Source organism: Anolis carolinensis, chromosome 5, assembly GCF_035594765.1.
Source record: "Anolis carolinensis isolate JA03-04 chromosome 5, rAnoCar3.1.pri, whole genome shotgun sequence".
Taxonomy (NCBI): domain Eukaryota; kingdom Metazoa; phylum Chordata; class Lepidosauria; order Squamata; family Dactyloidae; genus Anolis; species Anolis carolinensis.
Window position 1 is genome coordinate 76530151 of NC_085845.1, and position 17029 is coordinate 76547179.

Sequence of the window (17029 nt, forward strand, 5' to 3'; positions counted from 1 at the left end):
AATTTGCTTTAATCAGTGTAAAAACATAAATGGTCTGAGTATTATCTGAAGAAAACCTTTTGATATGTTTAGTAATTGTACCCAACTATGTAAAGATTTACAGAGCAGGCAGTTAATTCTGATATTATACTGTGGATCATGCTGTCATTTTCTTCTTTAAAGGTCTCTGTGAATCACACAAATGGGGTAATCTTGTGCAGGGCACCATTCGAAACCTTATAGAGTTTTGGCAGTGATATAACTCCACTTCTGTAATTCCTTTCCCAAAGAAGGATCCCCCCCCCCCAAAAAAAAAAAAAACTTTCAGCATCATGAGGTCATTAAGTATGAATTTGCATAGGATGATGGGAGGAAGTCCACTATAACTTTATAGCTACTTTGGGTTAAAAAAAACCCAGACAGTGAATAGCTTACTGTTGTTTCTGAACATTGGATGATACAGTACCTTATAGACATATTCAACACTCTTTGATTTTTCTACATTTTGCTTTTAGAACCTGAAATGGAAATGGATTTAATTTTTGGATCATGTGAGAACATTGCCACTATTTCACAATTTTCCTTAAAAAGATAAATGTGATCACTTATTTTGTTCTCTTGCAGGCTTTGTATCCATTGATCACCTGTTTGTTGTGTGTCAGTCAGAAGCAGTTTTTTTTAAATAACTGGCATATCTTCTTACAGAACTGTCTGTCCCATTTAAAGGTAAGGCATATTCTTTTGACATTTTTGCTAGTGTTTCCAAGTTTTTTTCCCCTATTTGCCATATGACATTGTGAGTCTTAGCATTTTTGAATATTTGATGCCAAAGAATTGAGGACCTATCTACATAGATATTATGCAACATCAGTAATATGAGTGAAACGGGTATGTTTGAGAGAAGACATATGTGTGGATCAACCATGGAATGTTTTATGTGTATATGTATCCTCATCTCAGTAAACCTGTTTCCAACCATACTACAAAATTGTTGTGTCTCTTGTCTCTTGGTTTATGTTACAGATTGTTGTTTTATGCCTCTAAATAAATATTGACTCTTGATCCTATCATGGTTTTTCACGCGGTAGAACTTGTTCAGAGGGGAGTTTGCCTGACCCTCTTCTGAGTTGGGAGAATGTAACTTGCCAACCAGTGGGATTCCATGGCTGAGCAAGAATTCCCAGTGTCCTAATCCAACATTCAAACCACTACACCCTGGCTCAACTTTTGTTTGTAAAAAGACATAATATCTGTCACCTCTGTTTATTCATTTAGGGAGGCTATAGACAGGCTCTTCCAATAGGGTTTTCCTCCTTAGAGGCTTTTGTAAGTAATCTATGAGGTAGAAGAACTGCCTGTGCATGCACAGTGTCATCTGGTGTTGATTCTCCTGAATTAATCTAGTTTCCCAGCAAAGAAGAGGGGAGAATTCTTAAGGTGAAACTTGATAGTCTCATGATAGAAAGTAAAAGTTTGTGATGGTATTTGTGATGACATGATAGCCATGTATAAATATATGAAAGGATGTCATAAGGAAGAGGGAGCAGGCTTGTTTTCTGCTGACCTGGAGACTCGAACTTGGAGCAGTGGGCTCAAATTACATTCCGTCTGAACATTAGATAGAACTTCCTGACTGTAAGAGCAATTGAGCAGTGGAATATGCTTCCTCAGAGTGTGGTAGAAGCTCCTTCCTTGGACGCTTTTAAACCAAGGCTGGATGGCTACCTGTCAGGGGTACTTTGTGCTTTTCCTGCATGGCAGAGGGTTGAACTAGATGGTCCATGTGGTCTCTTCCATCTCTATGATTCTATGATATATTCTGGCTTTTCAACATGATTTTATTTTTATGATGGTATATTGGATAGCATGGGTGGAGTCATAGGGAGCAGAATACATGTCATTCTTGTAACACAAAAATATGGCATCTCCTTTTTGGTATATTAATTAATCAGTGGATAAACTGATAAACAATTTAATAGGTTTGTGTTGGTGTTACGTTGATTTTAATTGTTTAATTCCTGTCATTCATCTTTTTCCTTATGTTCATCTTGGGTATATTTGTAACAATGTCAGATTTGTGCCAGTAGTTTAAATTTAAAATCAATATGAAATCCGTAATTCAGTAGCTGGATGTTTCACTATAAGCCTCGCATTTACCCTCATACCGTTGTATACTTTGTCAAGGTTTTGATTTTTTTTTACCAATTTGCAGTTTTTTGCAATGTCTGCTTTTTATTTGTCTCTGTTTCTCTGCTACAGAAGCTTTTTCTGTTTAGAATGTAGAGAGAAATGCTGATACCTTTTTCAGTTCTTTTTAAGGAATCTTATATTGCTGACAATGGATGCAGAAAAACTACCATTGCCAAGCACTTTACTTTGTAACCATGCAGCATGTATTGTTTATATTAATATAGTTTTGTTGTCCTTTAACAGCATAACATTTTATTATAAGGCTCTGTTCAGTAGAAATGTTTAATACTAATTACACTACTGTGCTACAGTACTATCTGCGTATTAGGATTTTATCTGAGGAATTCCTTCAGGCTAGGATTGACCTCTCTGCAAAGTATTAAGATTTTGAAACATTGAATTATTGTAAACTCAGATAACCACCTAATAAAACTTCACATTACATCCTTGTTATGCCATGCCCATTGTTGAATCTTGAATTGTCAAGGGTAACAATTGATAGCTTATATCAATTTTGGGGATCAGAGTGAGTGGCAGAATATTTCAGAGCATTGCAGAAAATGGCTTCAGAGAATGTGTTCTTTATGGTCTCTGTTGACTCACACAAATGGGGTGATCTATGCCTGAGCAGTGTGGTGTTTGGAATCTTCTAGATCTATTATGAAAGTGTTGTGAGATAGCCACAACCACTCTCCATACATCATTCCAGCATACTTTCTACCTAAATCCTTAGTTTCTTTTTTGTCTGTTGCAGTATTGTAAGAATATTTTGTTGGAGATTGGAGTTTTGAATAGGTATTATGAATTGATAATTTGTTTTAGCATTTTGGCTTGATTTTGTATGGGGAGAGATTGGGACCAGAGTAGGAAGCTATGCCTAGTCAGCTTAAGGAAAAATGAGCAAACTCATTGGGAAGTTCCGTTGTTGGATATTTAGAATGTATGCTGGTTAGATGACAATTGTATAACATGGCTAAATCTCATTGTGTTTTTTAAAAGCATACACACGTATGTATAGCCACCTCTCCACTTTTGCAGGGATTACAGGCATATACCCCACCCCCATACACTAAAGTTGTAAAACTTAATTTAATATCTGGGGGTGGGAATGGAGTACTACCACTGCGGTCCCTGGGGCAGATGCTACCCACCGTAGTCCCAGGAGAAAGAGAAGGCCCCACATGCCATTTCACTTACACTTTGGATTCTGGCTCCTTTCCTCTTCCTGTGCTCTGCAAGTACCTGTTTTTCCTAAGAAAAGAAGAAAAATGCCAGGGGGAACAGAAACATGTGACAAACAGAAAGAACTGCCTTCAAAGCAGTGCCCCCTAATTCACTTCCTGAGGATAGGGCTGCTATGTGAATGTTGACATGACAACGGCATCTTCAGGAGGTGGGTACAGCATGGGACATGATCCCTTACCTCCCCCTACATCCTATGGATGGGGTTGTGAATGTTAACTTGACTCTCCAATAACAGTATGTAACAAAATTTGAAAAAAAAATCTGTTCCTGGTTTGAAAGTGTTACTTCCTGTTTAATTGTATGGGGCTGTGAAAATAGTTATTATGCTCTGGAAACTTCATTTTTGTAGCTGCCACAAACTGTGCTGAATTGGTTGAGACTTGATGAGATATTTATTGAAAAACTATAGCAAAGTGTGCTGCAGGATGTCCCGCAAAAACCATTTTTTTTGCAGTTTAATACACTTTTTCTATTGTTTTTATGATAGAACCAATTAGGAAATGACATCTATAACCCAGGAACAACAATCGTGTTACATAGTATAATCAAAATCATGAGAGTGAAACTAAAAAAATGACAGCTTTTTCTGTTTCTGCGAAAAGATGATGGACAAAGTTAGGAGATACAGATGACAAGCACCATGCTAAATTTGGTGTATCCGAGCCAAACAGATTCTACAAAAATAACTTTCTGCTGAATAGAGCCCTAGTAAACAGCTTTCTGTTTGTGCTTTTATTTTTCATCTAACATGCATGTGCTTCCCATTCTCATGTTTGTTATGTTTTGCTGTCTTGCATTGCTTTATTTAGATGCCATCTAACAACAGTATCAGAAAACAAATAGAAACTCTTCAGGTGAGTTAATATGTTGTAATAACAAATTAAGAAATAGCTTTTTGTCCTGTTTTTATGTTGCTACATTGTGTGTTTTGTCTGATTCTGTAAAAGTAGCAATGCCTCTGTCAGGAAACAATAGTGTAAAAAGTCATTATCTATGAAAGCTGGCATTACCAGGAATTTAATAACAAATAACAAAAACAGTTATACCTGTCATGCAGTATGAAGCAAATGCATTTCTGTGGTAGTTATTTAAAAACACTTACATAGCTTAACAGGAAAGAAATTCTGACAAAGAATAAAACAGCTTTGGATTTCATATCTTGAAATGGGCTAGAATGGTTAGAAATTGCATATCCTCCAGATACTGTTCAAATGCAAGTTGAATCTGCCCCTGGCCAACATATCCATTGGTGAAAAAAAGGCTTTTGAAATTTAAGCAGAATCCAGAGGAATGAGCAGTTCTGACCTGTGATCTAGAATGAAGCAGGATAATATGTTTTAAATAAATAACTATAAATTATTTATATAGAATGTGAACTTGACAGAAATATTTTTGCGGCTGGTGCTAAATGTGCTATTCTAAAACACTGCTTTGTTTCCTATCTTTGCAACTAAATTTCAAATAATAGTTTTTCAATGGCTAGTTCACTAAATTTTACACTTTTACTTTTGTGTTGCTTAGAGTGGTTGGTATCTTGTCATGTTAAGAATGCAAAGCAAGATTGTTGTAAATGTCTTCATTCTTAGCAATACAAGCAAGTACTGCTGAAGCATTTGACCTGTGTGAAGCTGTTAGGTTACCATATTGTTCACATCTGTAAGGAAGAACAAAAGAACACAGAAAAGTAGTTGGCTTCCAATCTATCTTCATTCAGCTACAAAGAATAACATAGGTATCACCCTCCAGGTTTTTTAGTGTTGACTTTTCTCAAACAAAAATACTTTTCAAATTAGTCTTCAAAACTTAAAATTGGTAAATTCTTTTCATCTTCATGCGAAAAAGTCAAATAAAAGGTTTCCAATCAATCAGATTTTCCCCCAGTGTCCCTTCTTTTAATAAGCCGGTAAATTTATCCATCTCAGCCAACTCCATCATTTTTGTCATTGTTGCTTCTGAGTTCTTCCATTTCTTCATGTAAAGCAATCTTGCTGCTGTGATCATATATTGCACTGATTTCTGAATCTTTGTATTGTTCTTTAACAAGCACAACTGTAAGGCTGTGACAGCTTAGTGTTTGTTTATTAATATTTAATTCTGAAATGTTTGGGAGCAGCACATCTGGATCCTCGAATTGGAGTTCACAGCAAACTATCTGTTAATTTTACTGATGTGTCGTGGGTGAAGGAAATTTACTATGTACATCAACACTAATAATCAACCGTATAACAAGTAAATTAAATTTTCAAGTAGCTTATTGGTATGTTCACATCTACTGCATCTCAGCATCTGTTTTCTATGTCTGGAACCTACAGAGACAGAAAACTGGTACCCTATAGAGGATGATCAAATTACAGTAAAGTAAGACTCTTCATCTCCCAAAATAGTCATTTCTGGTGTGAGAGAATTGGCCATCTGCAAAGATGTTGCCCAGAGGACACCTGGATATTTTGATGTTTTTACCATCCTTGTGGGAGGCTTCTCTCGTGTCCCCGCATGGAGCTGGAACTTATACAGGGAGCTCATACAACTCTTCCCAGGTTGTATTCAAACCGGCAACTTTCAGGTCAGCAACCCAACCTTCAAGTCAGCAGTCCTGCCAGCACAAGGGTTTAACCCACTGCAGTTTCTCAGGTTGCTCCTGACACACACAAAAAATCTCCCAAAATAAAGTGGCCAAAAGAGAGAAGGGCATATGTGTCTTCAGGACTATTCCTTGCCTAGTTCTGGCTAATACATAGGAAGTCCAGTGTAATTTCAAGAGAGAAGGGTTATGTTTGTTACGTTGATGGTAATTAAGAAGAAAAATGATTTAGGCTCATCTTCATCCTGCTTGACAGTGTTTATTGTGCAAATTATACTGAAATAATACTAATTTCCTTTGAGGTTTTGGACTACTGCTTTAGAGAAGGAGTGGGAATCATGCATTTTAAGGGCCAGGTAAAATGCTTTGGAAATCCTATATGGCCGTTGGCACTCCTTAAGTGTTTTCAAAACATTTTGATTTTTTTAAATGGTACTATTCATGCAAAAAAAGAGAAGAAATGTCAAGGTTGGATGAGGTCATTGCAAGCTATTTTGGGAAGGAAGACCTGAAACACGATGAATTCTGTTTTGAACTGATGGCTGAAAGTGAAAAAACATCCATTCCAGTTTGCCAAAGTGGTGCCCAAAGTGACCCACAATCCACTTGAGGAGCCCCAGATGGTTGAAGTGAAGGGTTTAGAAGCATTTCATTTATGGTTTAGAAGTTGCTGTTACCCTCTTTTCCTGTGGAGTAACAAATGCTTTGATTCTTGGATACAATGCTGTTTTTGGGGTTTTTTTAATTAAAAAAAAGTGATTGGCACAAAATGGAATATATTTTTCCAACTCATGGATTTGATAGAAGCCAGAATACAAGCATCTTGACACCAACTTCATTTTAAGAGAAACATGGGAGACTTTGCAGCTATACTATGTAGACAGAACACTAGTGTTTCTTATTTATTTCATTTTAATTTTTAAATAACTATTTCATAACACCCTAGTTGTAATTCTTATTTAAAATACTAGCCTACATTTCTTCACAAGGTTAAATGTCTGGAGTTGCCGGCTCCTTAATTCTTACTACATCTTCTGCAAGACAACCTAAAGTGATTTGAAAGTGGTGAAAGTCAGATCCCAGAAATATGAGGCTCTTGGCCCACTTACCTTTCTGAATAAGTGAATATTTAATTATAATAACATGGCATCAAATCTATGGAATGGGGCAAAACTGTGCTGTTTGCTTCACTTTCTCAAATGCCCTACACAATGTGAAAGGTTGTCAAATTTTGTTAGAACCTGATGTGCCTTCGTGGCAGCTAGTAGTGATCATTTGTAGCAGTCCTGTACTTTAGAATTCCTTTGTTTGGAAAATATAAATGGCTCCATTTTAACAGGTTTTAAAATACATTTAATACATTTTTATTTCAGTATGCATTTTAAGTAATATGTATAATTGTTACTAGTCATTTTAAGTGGTGTCTATATTGGTTCTAATCTGATGTTTTATACATTATTTTGTTATGGAAATTTCTCTATTCTGTCTCCTGAAGATTATGTATCGTAAAAGGCTGGCTGATACTTGTTTTATTGTACAGCAGTACTGTGTTTTTTTGCTGTGGCTTTCAGTTAAAGCAGAATAATTGAAATTAAATTGATTTGACTGATGCTAGCAAAGTTTTAAAAGGAAATATTTTTAGTCAGAAATATGTGGCTATGTTGATTTCCAACTATGATTTTATGAGTTTATTTTTGTTGAAACTAGTTATACTAGCATTTTATAATACTTAAATATATTGTTTCTATCTGAAAATCTGTTTGCTGATTTTTTAAAAATTGTTTTCACAGAATAAAGATCCCAAAATGTCCCGAGTTGCACTGGAATCACTATATAGATTATTATGGGTTTATGTTATTAGAATAAAATGTGAAAGCAACACTGTAACACAAAGGTAAGTCGTTATGCTTCAATATACTAAAGTATTTCTCTTTTTTCAAATTAAATGCATTTTTGCTCTTCTTTTAATAAAGCTAGGTTGCTTTCTTTAATAATGTTTTTGAAATACTTTTCTCTACAGCCGACTCATGAGCATTGTATCAGCACTTTTCCCAAAAGGCTCTCGCAGTGTAGTCCCTCGAGACACACCTCTGAACATATTTGTAAAAATTATTCAGTTCATTGCTCAGGTAATGCCACTTCACAATATATTTCAGTCTGATATGCATTCAGTTTGTTATCATACCATAACCTTTACTCAGGGTTACATTTGGTGGCTTCCCAGTTCTGCCGACACAAGTACACTATTGGATTATTGTGCTCTATTTTCCTCATGAGGTTCAGGGTTAAATGTGTGGAACTATCCTCTGAGTAGTCTATTAGGTAGACGAACTTGAGGCATAGCAAAATTACTTAGGGAACATTGTTGATGAATAAAAAAATTGAAGATGAATTTTCTGCACGCAGGCTATGTTTTGTTCATGCAAGCAGGCATTACTATAGCTGCCTGTTCAACATTGTGGGAATATATACTGTGCATATTTGTTATGTATAGGTGATAGATGATAAGATGGGAGCTTAGAAATGCTATAACACTATGTAACAAAAAATCTAAAATATTCTGTTCCTTGTTCGAAAGTGTTATTTCCTATTTAATTGTGCTGTACTTAATTTGAAAGTACAGTAGAGTCTCACTTATCCAAGCCTCAATTATCCAAGCCTCTGGATAATCCAAGCCATTTTTGTAGTCAATGTTTTCAATATATCGTGATATTTTGGTGCTAAATTTGTAAATCAGTAATTACAACATAACATTACTGCGTATTGAACTAGTTTTTCTGTCAAATTTGTTGTATAACATGAAGTTTTGGTGCTTAATTTGTAAAATCATAACCTAATTTGATGTTTAATAGGCTTTTCCTTAATCCCTCCTTATTATCCAAGATATTCGCTTATCCAAGCTTCTGCTGGCCCGTTTAGCTTGGATAAGTGAGACTCTACTGTAGCTGTTATATCCAAGAAACTTCATTTTTCGCCACAAACCATGTTAAATTGGTTGAGACTATTCACTGAAAAACTGTAACAAAATGTTTAGCTAGTGTGCCATTACATAGTTATTTTTTTTCTTTGAATAATCCTGATTTTCAGAAGAGTTGGCAAACTTATACAAAATTATATCTGTGGTAGCGCAACATAGCCTACTTTAAGGCACACTGAATGACCTTTAAACAATTCACAGTGAAATTTTCAAGTTGCTGAATCACTGGATAATGATAGAGTAACATGATATTTTTTTCTAAAGACGAACTGGTTTTGAAAATAAGGGCCTAATACCTCATTGTGTTGGAGTATGTTATATAATTTACAAAGCATCTCATATAGACATAACTTTCTCTAGGAACGCTTGGATTTTGCAATGAAAGAAATCATTTTTGATCTCCTCAGTGTTGGCAAATCACCAAAAACCTTCACTATAAATCCAGAGGTAAAACACTATTGGAATTTCAAATACTTTTATTTTGTTTTTAATATGTACTTATAAATATGCTTACAGACCAAGGTGTTTTAAATATTAAATCTTCACTTACATATTTAAGTCTAAAACATGCTGGTGTTTATGGATTTCTTTAATTCTTCATGTGTAAATTGCACTCACATTTTCTGTTACAGTATAGTTAAGTCCTGTCTAAATAAGTCAGTGTTAACCATTGCATCTGGCCGTCTATATTCTTCTTCATTCCTTCTTTATAGTTGGGGGAGGACTAACAAGGATTCAGTGGTTCTCGGTTTTTTCAGTTAATGGATTCTCTTGACATTCAGATAAATAATACGGTTCCCTCCACACCAAATGCACATGAACACTTTTTTATATTGCATTTGAAATTGGTTTCATTCATACAGATTAGTCTGGAAAGAAAAACACTTTAAAAGTGTTAAAATCCATTATAAAAGGAAATATTAGAAATAAGGAGAAGAATGTATTGTTATTCTTTCTGGTTTGCAGACCACATGAAGCCTATCCATGGATTCCTGGGAAAACATGGGTTAAAATTGTGTTTCAGTTGTTTTGCAACTTGTTATCTGCAAATCAGGAAACAGTTGAAAATAAACTCTAGTTTTTTTTGTCAGCCATTCTCAGAAATCCAGAACTATTGGTTGGCTGGTTCAGGAATTGAATAGCTTTTCATAAGCTAACATTTGGAACAGGATAAACAATCCTGATTTATTCCACCCGTGTTGTGAATTCTTCTGACAAATGTGTTTTAATTGTTTATATGCAATACTGGTACATCTGTATGTGCCAGATGGTAGATTGCATCTATGTCAAAGAGAGGTGTTTTTCTAAGATTGGTTTCTCAGTTCTTCTGCATCATCTTTCCAGTGCTGTGCTGGTTTTTTAAAAAAAACAATAAATAAAAGAGAGGGGTAGGCAAACAAACAAAGAACTTGCTAGAAGGGAGTTACTTTTTTAAAGGTTTTGTTAACAAAAATATTCCTTTTAATCTACTGTAAATTACATTATTTTGCCTGGGTTGCTAATAAACATTCCCCTGTCTTCTGCAGAGAATGAATATAGGCCTCAGAGTCTTCCTCGTGATAGCAGACAGTTTACAACAGAAGGATGGCGAGCCACCTATGCCAACTACAGGAGTTGTACTTCCCTCAGGGAACACTCTCCGTGTAAAGAAAATTTTTCTCAATAAAACTCTGACAGATGAAGAAGCAAAGGTTATAGGTCAGTATATTATATTATTCAAAGAAAAATGGATGGTTTTCTCTTTACCTCTTATATATTATGTCTCAGAGAGAAATAACAAGAGCTCGAAAACACCCTTTAAGATTAGTCAGTTAATCAATAACAGAGCTAACATAGATCTAAGCCTAGTATTGTAATGTCAGTAAAATGTAACACTTGGGGAAGGCATTTCCAATGTTCGGCTGTTACAAGAAAGGTCCTATTTCACGTTACCACTTATCCAGCGATTCAGCAATAAGATATTCCTCCCCCACATATTGTCAGCCCATAACGGCCATTCTCAACCATTTCACCTTAGATGAATACTTCTAACAGAATTCAGGTTTTAGGAAATTTCTGCCTAAAATAATTTTATTTACAGTTCAAAATGTTTATTTTTATTTTTTCAAACACAATCTCTTACAGAATCCCTAGTAATCTCTGGAAGAACATTAAGGTTGCAAAAAATCTTGACTGAAAAATGTTACTCAAGTTGTGGGCAGAAAGAGATAGTACTTTAAATATCTAAATTCCAAACCATTTGAGAATTATGTTACAGAACTGGCAGAGTGTTTTGTTTCTTAAGGTGTATCTGTCTTAATAGTGGATGTATTTTTATTTTTTCTAGAACTAATACATACAGCACACAAATGATCAAGTACTAGTAATTAAAAGAGATTCTGGGATGCAGTAGCTCATTTCTCTTTTTTCAGATCTTTCTAGTTTATAAAACATAATCCTATTATGTTAACTATTAACTAATAGTTAATCTCCCAAAATTCAAAAGTTAAGTTATCAACAAGTTTGGATAAATAACAGTACACCAAACGACAAACAAAAACCCCTAATTTTCAGGTACAGAAATCTCCACCATAAAATACTCCAAAGAGGAATGAGTATGCTCGTTCCCAGAATACTGTCTGGCTTACAATGTGTGGATTTTGAATACCTTGAATAAACAATAGGTGGAGCCTTTCACAGGTTCCCTTTGCACTCTGATGCTTTGCTGCATGTACAGCTACAAAAGATCTGATATTTCATGAGTCTCAGACTAATTTTATTTCATTTTAAACCTTTGCAAATAACATCATAGATGGAACTTTGTTGTAAAGCATTCTTATAGGAGTTCCCAAGTGTGTTCACCAGATAATTTATCATGTTAAAAAACTTTTTACTGGAGAGGAAGGTAGTAAGATACTTCTCTGTATTTGGACCCTCAGGGAGGTTCAGTGCGTTTTAAGAAGCAGTTATCCACCTCTAGAGAAACACTTAACAGCTAGAGGAGAAGGTGGAAAATGTTGAATCTTGGCATGCCTTAACACATAAGATGTCCTGCCACACCCAGGATGACAAATGAGCACAAATCCTTACTTACCCTATGTGATTGTAACCAGTTTGTAGCATGTCAAATGTAAAAAAAAATCCTAGTTAACTTATGTGCAGTTGGTTTAGATTGATATCAAGACAGTGTCGAACAAATTTGACTGTCAAATGCTATTGGTTTTGCCTCTTCAGGAATGTCAATATATTATCCTCAAGTAAGAAAAGCATTGGACAGCATCCTGAGGCATCTAGACAAAGAAGTTGGAAGACCAATGTGCATGACTAGTATACAGATGTCCAATAAAGAACCTGAAGATATGATCACGTATGTAACGAATTAATCATACTTACATCTGATTCAATAAAATATATTTTCAAACTTGCCTGTTCTTCAGAGGAAGTTGGGGAATAGTTCTCCCAATTTTTAAACCCTGCTAAAATTAATTACAGTCAATAGGACTTAATCTATCATGAAATACAAAGTTCTCTTTACTGCAGCTGTAAAGTTGCACTGAAATGTGCTACTATAACCATAACACGTTTGAATACATGCTGTAAATATCATGCTAATAGATTTTATTATAAGTTTTATTTTTTTCCTTAGGGGGGAAAGAAAACCAAAAATTGATTTATTTAGAACTTGTATTGCTGCTATCCCAAGATTAATTCCAGATGGCATGAGCAGAACAGACCTTATTGAACTTCTTGCAAGGTAAAACAATAAAGCTCTAATTTTTAAAAATGCTGTGTATGTGGGAAACCCATTTATAGTTTTGAATTTTACAGACTGTTTCCAGCCAGAAATCTATTATCTGAAGTGGTGATATTTTTGAAGTAGGGCAGAATGGCTTGATTCTTTTTTTTTCCACTCGAAAAGCTGAAAAGCTGAGAACATGCTCTGAATGGTGAAGAGAAAAGAAGGCTACAATCATATGTCTTGAATATGCTTGCATCCGTTCAGAGGCAGTTGTCACAATCTTGTGTCATTTTCAATTGTTGAGGGCTCTCTATTCTCTTTAGTTTTCTTAATCCTCCTTTGCCAGATAAGCCACCCCGAGTCCCTTTGGGGAGATGGGGTGGGATACAAATAAAGTTGTTGTTATTGTTGTTGTTCTTATTTGATATACAACAAGATTAGTACACAGCAAACAAGATCACTATGCTGGTTGTTGTATGGGAACACACGTCAGAGACTTCCCAAGTGTCTAGGACTATGTGATGTATCAGCAAATAAATGTGTGTAGTTCCAAGTAGGATGGCTTTTTGCACCTGACAGATGGTAATTTTGTCAGTGCCGATTGTTTTCAACTGTTGTCCAGGGTCTATAGGCACTGCACCCAGTGTGCCGATCACCACTGGGACCACCTTTACTGGCATGTACAAGAGTCTTTGCAGTCCAATCTTTAAATCCTCATATTACGTCAGCTTTTCCAGTTGCTTCTCATTGATTCTGTTGTCACCTGGGATTGCAACATCAATTATTCATATTGTTGTTGTTGTTGTTGTTATTTGCTGGTTAGCAGAACTTTTCTATTCTCTAACTTCATCTTTCTAATCTGAATTTCTTTGGCCTCTCATTCTCTTTTATAAACTCTTGACATTTCTCAATTGAGCTTATGTTGACTGTAGAATCAACATTTTTCCAAAAGCATTAGCTACTTCTGCAGCTTTTCATGTTATATACCTTCTAGCTTTTTGTCTGAAACGTTATTAATTTAAAAAGGAAAGAGTATACAGTGCTTTGGATAAGTGTCAGGAAGTGAAAATATTTGAAAGAGCAAGCATAGCAAAGTTATGTTTATTTCATTCAATCCTGTCTGTCAGGATCCCAAAGAAAATGCTATAAAGATTATTAAGAGCCATATTGTTCTTTGTGACACAATAAATATGCGTAAACCCCATCATACTTAGGCAGAGTTACAATCTGGTCATGATCTCTGACTTGTCTTAATGAATTAGCTATTTACTTTCATTCACCATTAGAAGATAGATGTGAACTAAACTAGAGAAGTGGTTTTTGGTTAAATGGTTCTATGGGCTGAACTGTAAGGAAGCCAAATCCACCCAAAGACCAAAGAGCTGAGCATATATCACGTGATTGTGTATTGCGTCTCTTTACCACTCAGAATGTGATGTTGGTATTTCCTGTGAATTCTTGGATGCACAGATTGGCTGTGTATCTCTATTCAGGTGGCTGCATAATTAAAACAATGGGGTGAAATGTCATTTCTGGACCTGGTTTTCTTTGTAATTTCTGTGTACTGTGGAATGAATATTGAACAAGGGAGAAAGGATCCATCAATCAAAATGACATGAGATGGCGTGACTTTATCCTCTGAAGTAGTGCAAAATGATAGCCAAGAACGACTATATTCTATATAGCCAAGAACGACTGTTTATAGTTAGTACTACTTCTTCGGTCTAAAGTTAACACTTGAACTGTTGGATGTGTAAATATAGTATGTGCATTTTATTGTATGTACGTATTTATGATGATGTGTTTTAACTACTGCGCCTCTCCTTCAGCCATGAGGAGGGGAGGGTAACAAATAAATAGATAGACATGAAGAGATGTCATGGGTGAGTGAGCAAGACTAGGATGTGAATTAATGGATTCATATTGCAAGTAAAGGGATTCTATGTAAACACTAGAGGGAACTTGGAACAATTTCTCCCCGTAGAGATGTTCAATGTGTTGTAGAAGGCTTTCATGGCCGGGATTACAGGCCACACAGCCCGAAAGACATACAACAAACTAGAGGGAACACTCAAGAGTTTTGTTAGCAATAGAATGGACTGCCTTGTAAGGTAGTGGACTCTCCTTCATTGGAGGTCTTTACATGGAGATTGGAGGGCCATCTCCCCAAAGTGTGTATTTCTGCTGTGTATTTCTGCGTAACACGGATTTGGACTAGGTGGCTTGTGTCTCCATCTCATTTGGTTATTTTGTGTGGGAGTTTGCTTCAAGCAGTGGAAGAACTGGAGAAAAATGTGATCCCACAGTCCTTTCTGATCTCTTAACTATTATCTAATAGCATTTTTCTGCACCAACTCCCAGTAATTGAGGTGTAACAATAAATAATTCATTCTGATGTTTATTTTTGTTTTCCAACTTCATATTGAAACAGATTTTTATATAAAAGCACTTACCCTTTATTTGGATTTTTAACAGCAGGCTATGTTTCCAACAGGCTAACAGTTCATATGGATGAAGAATTGCGTGCACTGGCTTTCAATACTTTGCAAGCATTAATGCTGGACTTTCCAGATTGGCGAGAAGATGTTCTATCAGGATTTGTTTACTTTATTGTCCGTGAAGTCACTGATGTTCATCCAACACTTCTTGACAATGCAGTAAAGATGCTAGTGCAGTTAATTAATCAATGGAAACAAGCAGTCCAAATGCAAAATAAGAACCAAGAAGCTCAGGTATAATTGTGTTGCTGCTAAATATTGTGCTGATGTGTAGCAGCAAATTCTTTTCATTTATAAGTGACCACATGGCATAGATTTTAATGTTCACCACCCTATTGCATAAATTCAGATTTATGCATGAGCCTCATGAGCTGCACAATTCCCACCCCTAGTTAATTAGTGAAATTGCTGACTGGCATTACCACTCCTTCTGTTGATTATTTACTCCTTCTGTTGATTATTTAGGGAAGGCTGAGCACATATGTTGTTTGTTCAATTCCTAGCAGCTATAAATTCCTGCAGATAATAGATCCTAATTTATTGTAATAACTCCTGTTTCCTCCCCCTTTTAGCGTGGTGTAGGCAATGGCACTGCTCCCACCCTTCCACTGGAAAAAAACCCTTATTCAAGTGTATTCCATGTGGTGGAAGGCTTTGCCCTGGTCATTCTTTGTAGCACAAGACCTGCTACTAGAAGATTGGCTGTCAGTTGTCTTAAAGAAATAAGGGCCTTGTTCATAGCCTTAGACATTTCCAAGGTAAGCCAATGGCTACACATAATTAATAGTCTTCTTTTAATGTTCCCTGACTTTCTTATGCATAATACATTTGCAATTTTAGGGTGATGATGAGTTGGCAATAGATGTAATGGACAGATTGAGTTCATCAGTTCTTGAAAGTTTCATACATCTCACTGGTGCTGATCAGGTAAGATGTTAAAGAAACATTTTCTGTGTATATTTGAAAACAATAATAGATGTTGAAAAAAGACGATTTCTTGTTTAGAACCTATAATGTGTTTTGTATATGCAATTATATTGAGTTGAATGCTGTGCACATCTTTCTGAATCTCAGCATTTATGATCAGTGGTTGCTGCTTTTGCTGATGTGTGCCTTTGGTTTTTCTTTTTGACCTATGGCTAGCTTGAGGTGAACCTATTACAGGAAAATTTTGGAAAGATTTGTTACGGGGGGGGGGGGGGAGAGATACTTCAATCAGGCATGTGCTTCACTTCAATCTAATTTGGACAAGCCCTAGTTTATTTTGGACCTGAGGAAAAGTATTGAGCTGACATGTTGTTCTCGTGAATTATTTTAGGGTAGCAGCTACTGTCAACATAAATGGGGATGACTTGTTGTTTATTAGGGTAGGGAGCAAAATAATAGCTGCCTCCCTAAAAAAAAAAATCTCTAGTTGAAACTCACCTACTAGCAAAGGACCCTGTTTATTCAAGAGTTTTCTTTTCTTTGGCTAGTAGTTTCCTGTGTCATAATTTTTCTATATTAAACTGATTTATTTTTGTTTCTGTACACAGACTGTGTTGTTGTATTGTCCCAGTTCAATAGATTTGCAAACGCTAGCTGATTGGAGCTCATCCCCTATTAGCCACCAGTTTGATGTCATCAGTCCATCCCACATATGGATATTTGCACATGTAACTCAGGGCCAGGACCCTTGGATTATTAGTCTTTCCAGTTTTATGAAACAGGAATATCTTCCAAAACATTGCCCTACAGCTGTGAGCTATGCTTGGATGTTTTCTTATACCAGACTCCAGCTGTTATCTCCACAGGTTGACATAAAGTAAGTTGCTTTCTTAAATGACTACTTAAGAATAACC

The 17029-nt window shown here is 35.8% G+C and overlaps 1 protein-coding gene across 10 annotated transcripts in view; it reads left to right on the top strand.

Annotated features, from left to right (window-relative positions):
• The window catches only part of fryl (FRY like transcription coactivator), a 174911-nt gene that overhangs the window by 87030 nt on the left and 70852 nt on the right, over positions 1-17029 (top strand). For 7 of the 10 annotated variants that reach the window (XM_062981612.1, XM_062981611.1, XM_062981613.1 and 4 more), the window contains 12 exons: positions 604-705; positions 4224-4268; positions 7786-7889; positions 8016-8124; positions 9333-9419; positions 10499-10670; positions 12186-12318; positions 12598-12705; positions 15185-15422; positions 15761-15946; positions 16029-16115; positions 16724-16992. In XM_062981612.1, the coding sequence (XP_062837682.1) occupies positions 604-705; positions 4224-4268; positions 7786-7889; positions 8016-8124; positions 9333-9419; positions 10499-10670; positions 12186-12318; positions 12598-12705; positions 15185-15422; positions 15761-15946; positions 16029-16115; positions 16724-16992 (1640 nt within the window). The remainder of the gene's footprint in view (positions 1-603; positions 706-4223; positions 4269-7785; positions 7890-8015; positions 8125-9332; positions 9420-10498; positions 10671-12185; positions 12319-12597; positions 12706-15184; positions 15423-15760; positions 15947-16028; positions 16116-16723; positions 16993-17029) is intronic. The other 3 variants (XM_062981607.1, XM_062981609.1, XM_062981608.1) reach the window with 1 other exon arrangement.